We start from the raw sequence: 14,112 nt of genomic DNA on the forward strand, positions 1-14,112 counted from the left end.
CGCTTTGTTTTCATAACTGGAGGTTATCCAACAATTCTTAGCAAAGAAAGGCTTTTTGAGACCAGTTGCAAAGAGAATGGCAGGATACCGGGCATTGTCAGCCTCAGTATGTCAGGCAGTGTAGTTCATCTTTTATGGTTGGTGCCGTGGACGCGGGTATTTCTCTTATGTGCCACTATTCCAACAATAGCTGAATTATTATAACCACCTGTAGTGCCACTTATAGCATCTTAGTTCGACACCTAGAAGTTTTACTTATTTTTCTATCTAGTACTGTAAATGAGAAAAAAAACCATGCAAACATGCAAATTCAAATGTTTCATGCAAACCTTATATAAGCATCAAACCTGTTCTCTAGAGGTAAGTGGCAAATACTGTACCATTAATAATGTTCCTTTACTAAAATCAGCAAATGAAATATCTATAATGTTCATTCTCTTCCCAAAGGATCCAATAAAAGTGCAATCATGTGGGAGGTGTTTATTTAAATTTGACATGTAGCCACAGTACATCTGCTCTAAGTTAGAGGCATCAGCCACTGGGGAGTCAACAGTTGTCTCCTGAAGCCTGATGAAGATGGCACTTGCTGGCTCCATCACCAAGGAAATGTACATGCTATTTCTTACAAAGAAATACATTAAAACTCTCAAATCCTAACTTAAAAATAAAATTACTATCCTCAATAACAATTAATAAAATACAATGAATATCTATATCAGCAGTTTTTAAATACTGCCCAGAGGGCAAATGATCCTATTATTAAATATTAAAGAAAAATAATCCAACATTTCCATGGTACTTTCGGACTAACAAAATGAGTGGAGGTGATAGAGAAGAATGCATAGTTCAGTACCAGAACTCAAACAGTCATACGTAAGCCATGGAGTCATACCACGGAATAAGTGCTGTACGGAAAAAAAATGTCATACAACAGATTAGAGGAACTGACAAAGTCAGCCAATCCCTGAATTTGACCACCAAAACAATGGAAATAGTCAAAATTAACTTTTCAATGATAAACTAGTTAACCATCCAATTTCTGTTCTACAAAAATTTCCTTCTCCTCCCAATACCTACCTTAGTGCCAGCTATCAATAATCCATAATTCACATCATAAATGGAGGGGGGTGTAAAATATCTCAAAACTAAAAATAACCATGTGCTTCAAGCAAGCATCATGGCATTATGAGTTCTTGATAACTAGCAACAATATTTTTACTTTGTCAACAAGGTTTTACTCATCCAAAGGTTTGTCTATAAATATAAAGCTGCTCCACCCATACCAATTTGGTGACAATCTATTCTCTAATGAACAACCATTAGTTATTTTGAACACATTCTAGTGGCCTTTGGAAAGTATCACCTCACTGATTAACAATCATGATGTAGACTGTAAAGCAGCTGCCTTCTATTTTCCTGTCTGAAGGCACACAATGGACAAAGCTTTTTTCCACTTTCAATCCCAGTTTGTTCAGGCTTGAAGATGAGATTCTAGGAACTTGCCCATCACATAAGTTTAGGAATGGTTCGATAAAGCAATTCAGTATCTCATCCTCTAGTCAAAGAAAAAATCAAAAACTCTTTTATAACTTATTATGTCTTATATTTGAATCTATATATACATACTGTAATTCAGCTTTGTAATTCTTACAGAATTAACATGTCTACACCTGAAAACCAATTATAACTCAGAAGAGGAATAGGCAAAAAATGCTACATCACATTCAGCAGGAATCGCCACAAGAAAAACTATATACAATGAAAAAGCATTTACATGGGCATATACCTCCACATTCAGACAACTTCCTTAACATAAAAAAAAAATAACCATGTGAGGCAGCATGTCTTCCCCACACCTCCACAAATTTCATAAAAGAAAAAAAAATAGTCCTGCTAATTGACATTACTGAATAAACAGGACAATCTGTAGAATAGCAGCAGCCAGGTCTTTATACCCGAATGCCTCATAAATCTCACTCACTCGCTCTTTCACTATCACACACTATAAGCTTATTTCTTTGCTCTTTACCAAACAACTCTTGACATTTACACTTGTAAACTTACAGATTCCTCTATGTAGAATTTGGACACATATCCATGCGGATAAGTCAACTTCCTTTTTACAATATTTGTGTAACTTACATTAGTCTATGAGGCTCATTATTAGTCAAGCCTGCAGTTTTGAGGAAACAAGTTAACACTTATTGTGAAACCAACCTTTTATGAAAAAAAATGACTGGCATAAACAGTTTTTAGATGCAGCATTTGCCCTACTAATAACTCTACTGCACTTTCTTCTTACGAAAACAAACCTGAAAACTTTACACTGGCGTGGGAATGGCGGTGATATTTGCTTACATGCTGTAGCCTTGGTACGAGGGCATGCCAGCACCGTAGTTAATATTGTTAGCGTATCCAGCGTTGGGGTAGCCTGGTCCCATCATGCCCGGGCCAGCTGTGATCATAAGCTGGGGCTCACCTGCAAGGGACACACACCTTTGGAGCATTGGCAATATGTGTAAAATGTTTAAAAGTAGTGACAGAAGAAATGCATTCATGCTACACACAAAAAAAAAAAGAAAAAAAAAACATTCTTAACATGGAAGTACAAGATAAGTACAAGAAATATGACTTTAGTCAAGGAGTGTGTAGTACTAAGTTACACTTTTACATGTGAAATGAAAAATTAAAAGTAAATTAATCTGAAGAGGAAACATGAAGAAAAAACTGCATGAACACTCACAAAAAAATTTACCAATTAAAAAAAAAAAAAAGGAGGGTGACTATCAAGCAATAGAGCAAAGAAGTATAAAATTAAAACGGCCAGTGTAAAGTATTTACTCACCAATCATATTCATAGGTTTGCTTTCATGAGTTTCATTTTCACTTCTATTTCTCTCGACTTCTTCTAATTTATTAACTTTTGTGACATATTCCCTCATAACATTAATTAAATATGGCATAGCAAAGTCCATAATGTTATGACGCCAAGACAACTCCAAAATAACATCAGGATGCAGGAGATCATAGCAATGGAAGAGAGAAGCTGCAAAACAGTCAAAGTTGCCATTCTCCAGGAACCAAGCGATGAGTTCTTCGGCTGTGTCAGAGTTCTTGCTCTCTGCGGCATATTCCATGGCATCCTGTTAAAACAATAAAAATTTAGACCAAGTAACTTGGAACAAGCTAAATTCATTTGTTTGAAGTACTGTAAAATTCTAAGTATCCAAAATTAATAACCATGTATTTAGTCAGAAATGTACATACTGTATTTAAAAATGAAAAAAATATACAGTATGATTGTATATTTTATCACTAAAAATCAAGCGAACACTCGGTAGTTATTCCTACCCTAAAACTACTGTAAGGCTAAACTTTTTTTTTTTGTGTATTTCATTCTCACAAAACGTAATGCAGCTTGACATCCCTTTCTTTACATCTTGAAATCCAGTATGTTAAAAGAACCTCGCCGTTTATTTTAGTTCTTTATTAAAAAAATTTCTCAGTACTGAACTAAATTTGACTTGAACAACGCAGATGAACGAATTTGTACAAAATTTCAGTGTATCTAAGGAGGTTTGAGCAAAATGTGTATTAAGTAACTCAAGTGCAACACCAACCCTAGGTAGGATTTCAACTTTAATTTTGACATGACTTTCCTTATTCAGTTACACATTTCATAACTTTGTGAATATCAAGACCATATCTAAACAAAAACTAAACTCCTGTATCCATAATTTTACTGTTTTGTTCCACCTACTCTTAAAAAATTAAATTCATGTCTCAATGAAAAGGTATTTTGTTAAGAATTAACCAAAACCAAAATGCAATATACGATATAAATTGTACATACATTCAAGTTTGTTTTGGGCAGAAAACTTGCAAACTAGAATGAAACTGTAAACAATATCCAAGTATAAACTCTATCCTCTAACTTAAATTTTTCATTTCCATCTATGATCTTTGCTATGACAATTCATTAGATTTAAAGAAATGTATAATAGTCCCTTCATTAAATGAACTGTGGTTGCTTCACCATTATGAAAAGAAAAGCAACTTTAGAAAAAGTATTGTCTTTCAAGACTTGAAACTAATACTTTTCATCAAACTTCAGTTTTTTAAGCAGAACAAATAAAGATTTAAAAGAAATAATTTTAGAATGTGGAATTTTCTATAAATAGACTAGTAACTTAACAGTGATCAGCAGTCGTCAAAATACTGAAATTATTGCATCCAAGATTCTAATGAATTCTATTATGATACGAGTTTCTTCATACACTAATGGGACTAAAATTAAAATCTTTTAGAGGATTACAGATAAAAGTATAGCTTCAATATGCATCATGTTATAGTATAATCAAATATATGTAACCTTTCTTAATGAAAATAGAGAATGAAAAAGGCAATAAAATTAGACAATTAATCCAGCAGTACACAAGTTAGTGCTTAATAATTCAATGTGTTATGATATCGAAAATTCCTTCATGTAAACAGTAGCAGTATCAAAATTGCTTGATGTTCACTGGTATTAGTGTGTGATATAGCAATTATACATGCAGTCCTATGGGAGTAGGATTCCAATTTCATGTACCTACACAAAAGAGTAAGAAAACTTGCTGTTAGAACTGGTTCAACTTAAAGAACTGCGTAACTGTATATCTTAAAAAAAATTTTTATCATTTACTTGAACTTTACCAATGAGTGTTTTACCAATTCTCAAACTTGATCAGAGAGAGCAAAAATATAGAAAATACAATAAAAATGAGATGAAAATAAAATTAGGAGGTTGCAAAAGATGAAAAATAAAATGTATCTCTGGCTGTAAAGGCAGTGGAAAGAAAAATAAATGTGTATGAAAGTGAACAATTGAGAAATATTTATAAAAAAGCAACTACAGTATGACAAAGGGCACAAAAAAAAAAAAAAAGGAAGGGCATACTACCCTCAGTACCTCATTTGACACATTGTAGGTGTCTCGAGGTCACAAATCCGTAGTTTTACTTAACCTTAAGAAAGAAAGAAAATTACCTTAAACAGTTTATCTTTCTTGCATAATTCCACGGACTGCTTCCATCTATTGTTGCCTTTGTACAAGTATGCTGCAATGCGGCGGAATTCAATTAAATCGTGCTTCTCTAAAGACTGTGCAAGTGCTATGTTGTCGAAATGGTCAAATGCATCAATTGAAGTTCTTAAGCCTGTATAATCCTCCTCTTCTATAAGTAAGGAATTCAGAGCCTCATTGATAGCCTTGTTGTTTAAGGATTGCACTGACCTTAAGTAACCTTTGACCAATTTCAAGTGATTAACCTGAAATAAAATTAAAGAGTACTTAGAAAATCTGCATCAAAAGCATCTTGCAAAAAAATGCAACCAGCCAAATAAGTATAAGCACTAAACTACTCACTATAAAAATCTTTATTCATGTAAACTGTCAAATGCACTTTTTATGGAACTATTTCAATTATGCCCAAGAAACTACTTCAACATTACCTTAGAGAAGAAATTCACAGCTCTAGTATGGTCCATTCTTGGTGATAGAACCATCAATAAGTCGTTCAAGAGCATGGGTTTGAAATCCAAATAAAACTGGATGGCTTTATAGTATAATTCGATATTGGCAACCTGTAAAAAATTATAAGAAAATTTATAAAAATCTTAGAATTATGTTTCAATCCATTTAACTCGTGATAGCTACAAACTAATGTCACACTTAGCTACCATCATAAACATCAGCAATACAGCTAGAAAAAAACTTACTTTAGTAATAACATCTTTGAAATGTGATTCCCTCCATGCTTCTGTTGGATGCGCCATCATTGTCAAGACAGCATTATCGTATTCTTCGTATTTATCGTACAAGAACACCAGCTCAGCCCATAGATGTGCATGCTCTGCTGCTCGTAAAACCTTTCAACAGTAGAAGCATTGTATTAGTGGTGCAAAATCAAAATACATGAAGTTAATTACAACAAAATTTCAGCACTTAATACCATCTGATTCATTAAATCTCACCTTTGGAATGTTAACTCTGGACCAGAAGAGTTCAAGGTGCTCCCTCATCTTCTCAGGCTTGTACTTAGAATAAAGAATGGCTAGTTCCGTAAACATGCCCATATGTGCTCTCTCTAGTCCTAGGGCAGCCTCTAGTAAATTAATAAGTTCATCAAAATACCCACGATCCTGATAGTAATTAATAAGGTCTTCTAATTCATCAGCATGAACAACTATGTGAAGGCCACAGTTCTGAGCAAGACGGAACTGTTCGTTATCAACACAGGCAAAGCAAACCTCTTTCCACGTTCTTGTACTGTAAAGGAAAATATTACCTTCTATTAAACAATGTGTGGTATTACATATTCTAGTGTATTCTGCATTTTATACTGAAAGAAATACTTCTTGAAAAGTCCAAAAACTTAATCTCAACTTGTGGGAACCTAATTACAAGAAATTAGTACATATGATCGACTCATTACCTGTTGGCTTTACGGGCAGATTCTACAGCACCCTGGAATTCTTTAAGGTGGACGAGCGTGATGGCCAATCTTGCAAAGTTACTAACATTATTGTACAAGAGCTTGGCTGCATCATACATACCATCATCAAAGCAACGGTCACCAATCTGGAGAAAATTCAAAAGCAATACATAAATCACAAATGTGTGTCGGTCAAAAGTAATAAGCCTACTTAATACCATTCTATTTTCACGAATCTGTACAAAGTTTTCAGGGTATTATCTAGTCAGCACATAAATTCTTATTACTCAATAGTACAAAAGGTAGTTATTAACTTAATAAAATAAGGCACCCAAAGATATGAATAAGATAAAGATGTGGAACCAAATATTTCTTAATGTCAGAATTGCATCGTTCATTAAAAAAAATGCAAGCTACAGCCAGTAAATACTTTATTTTGCCAACTTCAAGTTACAATGTAAAAGAATAATGCCAATACAGGAAACCAAGCCAAACTCACTCCTATTTAATTATGTTAAATACTTTTCATAAGTAATAAAAAAAGAAATGATGCCATACCTTTTGTATATCAGCATGATTTGGAGCTGCAATGAACTCCTCCAAGTCAGCTAACCTGTTTGTTTTAGCATATGCATAGCAGAGTTCACTTTCAACATATGACTCTCGTGCTTTTTTCCTAGCCATGGCTAGGTATCTAACTAAATCTTCCCAGTGACCTACAAAAACAAAGATGTATTAGTAAAAATCCTAATTAAAAAAAAAATGTATTAATAAAATCCATATTTTAATATTTAGTAACAGTATTGCAATAGAGTACTTTAATACAAAAACTTTAGAAGACAAGAGGGTAATGCGAAGTGTAACCTTACATTTTTGTATAACACGAATGAAAACAATAGGCACAACAAAAAAATCAAATGCGACTTAAAACCCCAATAGACAATATACCGGCCTCTTGAAGGAACCTTTAGTACTGCCTACAACACGCCATGCAATGAACACTTTCCAACTCGCTGTGAGGAAATAGTACCCACAGATTTTTTTTTTTTATATAACATCCACAGAGATAACAAGAGGAGCAGTTTTTTTTCCAAAAAATTAAAAGCACCCAAATACAACTAAGCCCAACCTTGACCTTCAAGTATGTGATCAATAAGAAATCCAGCGAGGTCAGCAATGTTGAGAAGTGAGCAATTGAGCATTGTTAATGAAATTTTTTTCTTACTACTTTTATATGATGGGATAGATTATCAAATTTAGGCCTCAAGCAAGCAATGTGTTTTATATGGTGAAAGGTTCTTGGAAACTTTAGGCTAAAATAAATAAATCCCTAAGGCATTCATATTTAATTTTATACTAACTACATACATACATACTGCGTCACAATCGCTCGCCATTCATTCCTATTTCTACCACGCTCTCTTGCCTCTCTCACATCTATCCTCCTATCACCCATAGCTTTCTTCGCTCCATCCATCCACCCAAACCTTGGCCTTCCTCTTGTACTTCTCCCATCAACTCTTGCATTCATCACCTTCTTTAGTACACAGCCATTTTCCATTCTCTCAACATGGCCAAACCACCTCAACACATTCATATCCACTCTAGCTGCTAACTCATTTCTTACACCCGTCCTCACCCCCACCACTTCGTTCCTAACCCTATCTACTCGAGATACACCAGCCATACTCCTTAGACACTTAATCTCAAACACATTCAGTTTCTGTCTCTCCGTCACTTTCATTCCCCACAACTCCAATCCATACATCACAGTTGGTACAATCACTTTCTCATATAGAACTCTCTTTACATTCAAGCCCAACCCTCTATTTTTTACTACTCCCTTAACTGCCCCCCAACACTTTGCAACCTTCATTCAATCTCTGACGTACATCTGCTTCCACTCCACCATTTGCTGCAACAACAGACCCCAAATACTTAAACTGATCCACCACCTCAAGTAACTCTCCATTCAACATGACATTCAACCTTGCACCACCTTCCCTTCTCGTACATCTCGTAACTTTACTCTTACCCACATTAACTCTTAACTTCCTTCCCTCACACACCCTTCCAAATTCTGTCACTAGTCGGTCAAGCTTCTCTTCCGTGTCTGCAACCAGTACAGTATCATCTGCAAACAACAACTGATTTACCTCCCATTCATGGTCATTCTTGTCTACCAGTTTTAATCCTCGTCCAAGCACTCGAGCATTCACCTCTCTCACCACTCCATCAACATACAAGTTAAACAACCACGGCGACATCACACATCCCTGTCTCAGCCCCACTCTCACCGGAAACCAATCACTCACTTCATTTCCTATTCTAACACATGCTTTACTACCTTTGTAGAAACTTTTCACTGCTTGCAACAACCTTCCACCAACTCCATATAACCTCATCACATTCCACATTGCTTCCCTATCAACTCTATCATACGCTTTCTCCAGATCCATGAACGCGACATACACCTTCTTACCTTTTGCTAAATATTTCTCGCATAACTGCCTAACTGTAAAAATCTGATTCATACAACCCCTACCTCTTCTAAAACCACCCTGTACTTCTAAGATTGCATTCTCTGTTTTACCCTTAATCCTATTAATCATTACTCTACCATACACTTTTCCAACTACACTCAACAAACTAGAAAGTGAAAAACAAACCAACTAGCAAGCGAAAAGAAAAATGGATAACAAAGCATACTAGGTCCCTGTGAGCTGTAAAAAGCCCAAGAGAACAGATTTTAACTAAACTTCAAATACTGGAAATATCAGAAATACTTACCACAACTTAAAATTCAATCGTGTAACTATCACTGATGTCCTTAATGAAATACTAAAATAACAAAGCGAGTGAAATGAGAGGGTTCTAAACCAGTTCTGTCTCACTTTAAACTTCAACCAAAGTTTCTTCAATGTTGAAGAAATGGCAAAAAGTGCCGGGATAGTCTAGGCAACCCATCATTTGGGTCAACAACTGCAAAAAAACCACAATCAGCATGAAGACTGGGATACCTGAAGACCTGTGATTACTTCAAAAACTTTTACCAGGTCAGGAGACACAATGTTGACCTTCTTCAAAAGCATGCAAATAACGTACAAATATTGTCAGGACCAGCATCGTCTTCAAGACTATTGATACATGTCCAAATCAAGGCTCTTTTGGTTGAAAAAATAAACTGCTCACAAATAAAAAGGCACCTCTTCAAATCGCCTAGTTCAATTAAGCCCAACTACAAATGACAAATGGAGTCATGCACTAGAAAGCTTATTTATGTATTTCCACAGACCAGTGGACAGGATAACACTTTCCAAATCTCCACTGGTTGACACCATGATTGTGTTCAAAGTTTAAGCTACATGGTGAATTCACTCAGTGACAAGGTGCCACTAGGGGAAAAGCGTGCAGCTACACTAAAGTGAAGGTTAGAAGTGCCTGTATAAGATGGATGGTGAAGGTATGGCCATCCATCAGACATGGACAGAATAGAGGAGGGAGGGACCATTAGTTAGAGAAAAGGTGAGGGTAAGCTCATTGACCAGATAGACAAAATAAGAGAGGGAAGGGCCATGAATCAGATATTGAGAGAATAGCAAAGGGTAGGGCCATCACCCACATAATATTCTAGCAGCATACTCTGCCGAGTGGTAATGTAATGGCAAACAGTATTTTTTCCAAGGGCTTCTCAGTTTGGCAGCCATGTTTAAGTACATTTTCAACTTTCTTTTACAATGGTATCCATTGTTCAACAGCGTAGTGGCCTGAGAGGTTGAAATTGCAGTTAAGGAGTTTTCACTGTATAGTATTGATAAACCAATGTATTGATTTACTAACAAATGACAAAACAAAAATGACTAACCTGTTCTATGCGCTGTATCTACAACATCAATGTAGGCAGTTGGATCATCTGCTTTGATGAAAGAATCTATGGCCTCCTTCACGAGAGACTGCTGAAGCTGAGCCTTAGCCAATTGACTCCACACAGCGCTCTCATTACAACGCTCGGCAAATTCATATGCACGATCCAAGTTAGTTATGTGTTCGATTAGTACCTATAAAATAAAAGTAAAAACATTACAGATCAAAAGATACGATTGCAATAGCATTTATAAAAAAAACCATTCTAATAATAGTTACAGGTTAGTGATTTCAAAATTTTTTTGCGGTACCTTAAGCTAACAGATTTCCTATACTGTATATGCCATACATTATCAACATTAAGTTTCATGAATACTACTATATCCATTAAAAGTTTCTTGTCATTTATTTGTAAATATAACTTTCACTCAAAATATACCTGAATTGCAGATGTGTTGACATCAAACTTCTTGAAGATTGCAAAGGCTTCTTCATACAGCTGATTTCCGATAGCAATGTTGGCAATATCTGGGGCATCATAGTTATCCAATCGAGTTATGTAATCCATGACTCTGGTGTGATCAGCCTTAATTGCAGTTAAAATTAACAAGTTCTGAAGGTTCCTAAAGGGAGAAAGTGCTGTTAAAATACTAAATTGAGGGAAGCTACTACTAAGCTATCTTTTCCACACTTCTGCAGTATTTTAAAGATTGATCTTTAAAAATTCTAACCTATTTCATGGACATTAGGGTTTTAAAATTATAATGAACATTCATGAAAGCTTCAGTAAAAGTTAAAAAAATTTTCTTCTGCAGCTTCTACTTTGAGAAATTAGACCAGAAAATTACAGACAAGAATATACTGTATCACGTTAGCCAATATTGCTCATGTGCACACTTGGTAATTGTAACGCGTGTGCGTTTTGGGGTGCAATATTTTTGCATTTGAAAGGAAGGGTTTACCACTGGTTAGTAAATAACCCTGAACTATAATGATGTTGTCCCTATGATCCACTGTAGTAAGGAAAATTACCACTGAAAGCCCATATTATACATTCTAAAGTCCATTCCATCAATCTCAACAACCCTTTTCAGCCTGATTTACTAAATATGAAATCCTTGGAGAAAATATGCACTTACTTCTCTATTACCAACCAATTTTTGTATTTCAAATATGAAATGATAGGGAATTTAAAGCCTACATTCTGGAAAATCACTTCGAAAAAAGGGGAAACTTCCACATGAAAAAGTCAATTGAAAGTATATTCTATAAATTAATAAAAAATGAAAATGCTAATAAAATTCACGTTCTTAATTTTAGCATGTACAATTATCTTTTGAATATTGTACTTTTTATTGAAAGAAATCATTAGAAAACAAAAAAAAGGGGAAAGCTTGAAGTAACACCAGATCAACATTGTTATAATGGGGCCAAGTTGTGCTCCTTAAATACTTTTCACAGTGCAATGCTGTTTATTGTGTAACCTTGACGCTGAACAATAGAAACTAATTGTACAGTAGTCTATAAAAAAAAATAGCATAACTAATATGCAACACCAAACCAAATTCTCTTGATGTGTTTTGAGACTTGAATATTAACAGTTGAGAAGATAATGTAGGGAGCATTGATAAAGAAACATTTTCTATTTCTCGTTAATTGGCAAACCATCCATACCCAATCAATTTAGTAAGTCTAAAACAATGACAGAAAAATGTATCTTTACTTCACAGTAATTGCCTAACCAGTATCACCCAATAAATATCCTGGAAAGTAATAGGAATGAACTACTTGCCTATGGTCACTGAAAGCAGAATTATCAAGAACAATCTTCTCTAAAAGCTCTATAAGCTCATTTGGCAGGTCTGCAGTCATGAAGGCTTTAACAGTAACAGAAATGTCCTCTGGGTCTTGAGTTTCTGACAGGGCAGTCTGTACAACCTGTAAGAAATCATAAGACTTTAGCACTTCCATATCTCAAGTAATGGGATACACACAAAGATAAGAGTTATTGAGGCATGCAATTAAATGGGTGACTTGTAAAAAAGGCAAGTGCTTTCTTCTGTAACACTTAAATGCAAAGCAGTGCTTTAAATTTCGACATTTTCATACCCTTTCCCCTTGCTAGGTTGAAAGCAGCATAAAATATGCAGTCTGTTAGCCAATTATTGGAAGATAATCTACAAAAATAATTTATTACAATATAATCCACTATTATTTCTGAAAAGAAATAGTTTATGAAACTAACCTGATCAATTAATTGTCGCCTGTACTGATTTGTCTCCTGCAGGACCTCAGCCCAGAGTTCAGGATCTCGCCTCCTTACTAAATAACGAGCTTCAGATTTAAAGAGAGAGTTCTCATTACATACATTTATCAACTCTCGATCACATTGTCCTCGTTCATAAGCAATACAAGCTAGGTGTGGATCTCGTTTTTCACAGTACTTTCCTGTGGGGGGTGAAAAAATGGAGAATTAAAAGAATTCCAGAATCATAATCTGCATAATATTCTTTTTAAAGTTACCTGATAATGGCACATTTGAAAAGTTACACTAATCGTTTAAGAAAAAAAAATGCCAAAATTAAACTAATCTATAGACTATTCTTCACTCCCCTTCCCTGGAGGTTCAAGAAACTTTCCGTACATTGAAATATATCACTAATACTTGTATAGCAGTGCCACCTTTCCAACAAAAATTTTTATCAAAAATTTGTTTTCTCTCTCCTCTCCCGACGTTCATATTGCTTTCGTTAATAATGCTTAATTTGCCAGTGGTACCCCATAAAAATAGAAAAGTTTCCTATTTTCTTTCTTTCCAATAAACTAATACCTCTAGTAAAACCATGAGAATTACCAATAACATGCTGCTAATGCCTTAATGGTTCTACAATTCAATCTCACACTCAAACTAATTCCAAATCATCTTTATGCCACTAATCAACGGGGAAGAGGGTGAGCATGTATATGAGGATCAAGAATATAAAAATAAATTTTATCAAAAATTCCATTAATTCCTATGAACCTACCTTGATGTTTATTTTGCCAACTCCCTACCTCTATTAGTAGTGGGTACCCAGAGAAGTAAACAGAGGGATATTTAGTTTCCCATAATCAATTAAAATATCCTATTACCATTAGTCTAAGGTTTCAGGTACTTAAATTCCAGATATACCTTTCTAAAAATTTCTTAATCACTTTGTTCATTTGCATAAACTTGATCACAGTGGAACTACACACATTTATTCAAAAACCAACCAATTGAATTCAAAAGGTTACAAGACCACAACTCCAAAATATAATCTACCAAATTAATCAATTTCCCATGCTATTAGATCACACTCCCTGCCATCACTATACGCTTTAAAGCCCTACAATCGTGACAGCACTATGCAAGACAATGTTTAGTAAACAGAAGAGAAAAAATGAAGAGAAAAAATTATTTTATTAGAAATTAATGCCAATTTGGCACTAAGGGTATGTTCGTACTGCTCAAGTCAAAGTGGCTATTTCGTGTACACAGAGCAGGTGGGAATTCCCTATCCAACACTAGTAACTATCAGCTCCTCGTTAAAAATACTATAGCATTGTTCCAGCTTTGCTAAAATCATAATCCTATCAAAGAACGAGGGTTTGAATTTATGTAGAACCTAATAACCCTTAAACAGACTTATAATCTTCTGAGCTTCCAAATTTGGAGCTAATATTAAAATCATTACAAGCTTAAAACTATATATTTGTAGCCAAGTCAAAGGCTTGAATGATATTTCTTCCC

The 14,112-nt window shown here is 34.8% G+C and overlaps 1 protein-coding gene across 1 annotated transcript in view; it reads right to left on the reverse strand.

Annotated features, from left to right (window-relative positions):
• Positions 1–465: 465 nt before the first annotated feature.
• The window catches only part of Chc (clathrin heavy chain), a 44,432-nt gene continuing 30,785 nt past the window's right edge, over positions 466–14,112 (reverse strand). The window contains exons 14-25 of the mRNA XM_068388339.1: positions 12,586–12,788; positions 12,133–12,278; positions 10,780–10,963; positions 10,342–10,534; positions 7,035–7,192; positions 6,477–6,622; positions 6,016–6,310; positions 5,761–5,910; positions 5,494–5,625; positions 5,029–5,310; positions 2,846–3,143; positions 466–2,479 (exon numbers count right to left, since the gene is read on the reverse strand). Coding sequence (XP_068244440.1) covers positions 2,355–2,479; positions 2,846–3,143; positions 5,029–5,310; positions 5,494–5,625; positions 5,761–5,910; positions 6,016–6,310; positions 6,477–6,622; positions 7,035–7,192; positions 10,342–10,534; positions 10,780–10,963; positions 12,133–12,278; positions 12,586–12,788 — 2,312 coding nt within the window. The 3' untranslated portion in view covers positions 466–2,354. The remainder of the gene's footprint in view (positions 2,480–2,845; positions 3,144–5,028; positions 5,311–5,493; positions 5,626–5,760; positions 5,911–6,015; positions 6,311–6,476; positions 6,623–7,034; positions 7,193–10,341; positions 10,535–10,779; positions 10,964–12,132; positions 12,279–12,585; positions 12,789–14,112) is intronic.

This window comes from Palaemon carinicauda, chromosome 15 (assembly GCF_036898095.1).
Source record: "Palaemon carinicauda isolate YSFRI2023 chromosome 15, ASM3689809v2, whole genome shotgun sequence".
In the NCBI taxonomy this organism is placed as follows: Eukaryota; Metazoa; Arthropoda; class Malacostraca; order Decapoda; family Palaemonidae; genus Palaemon; species Palaemon carinicauda.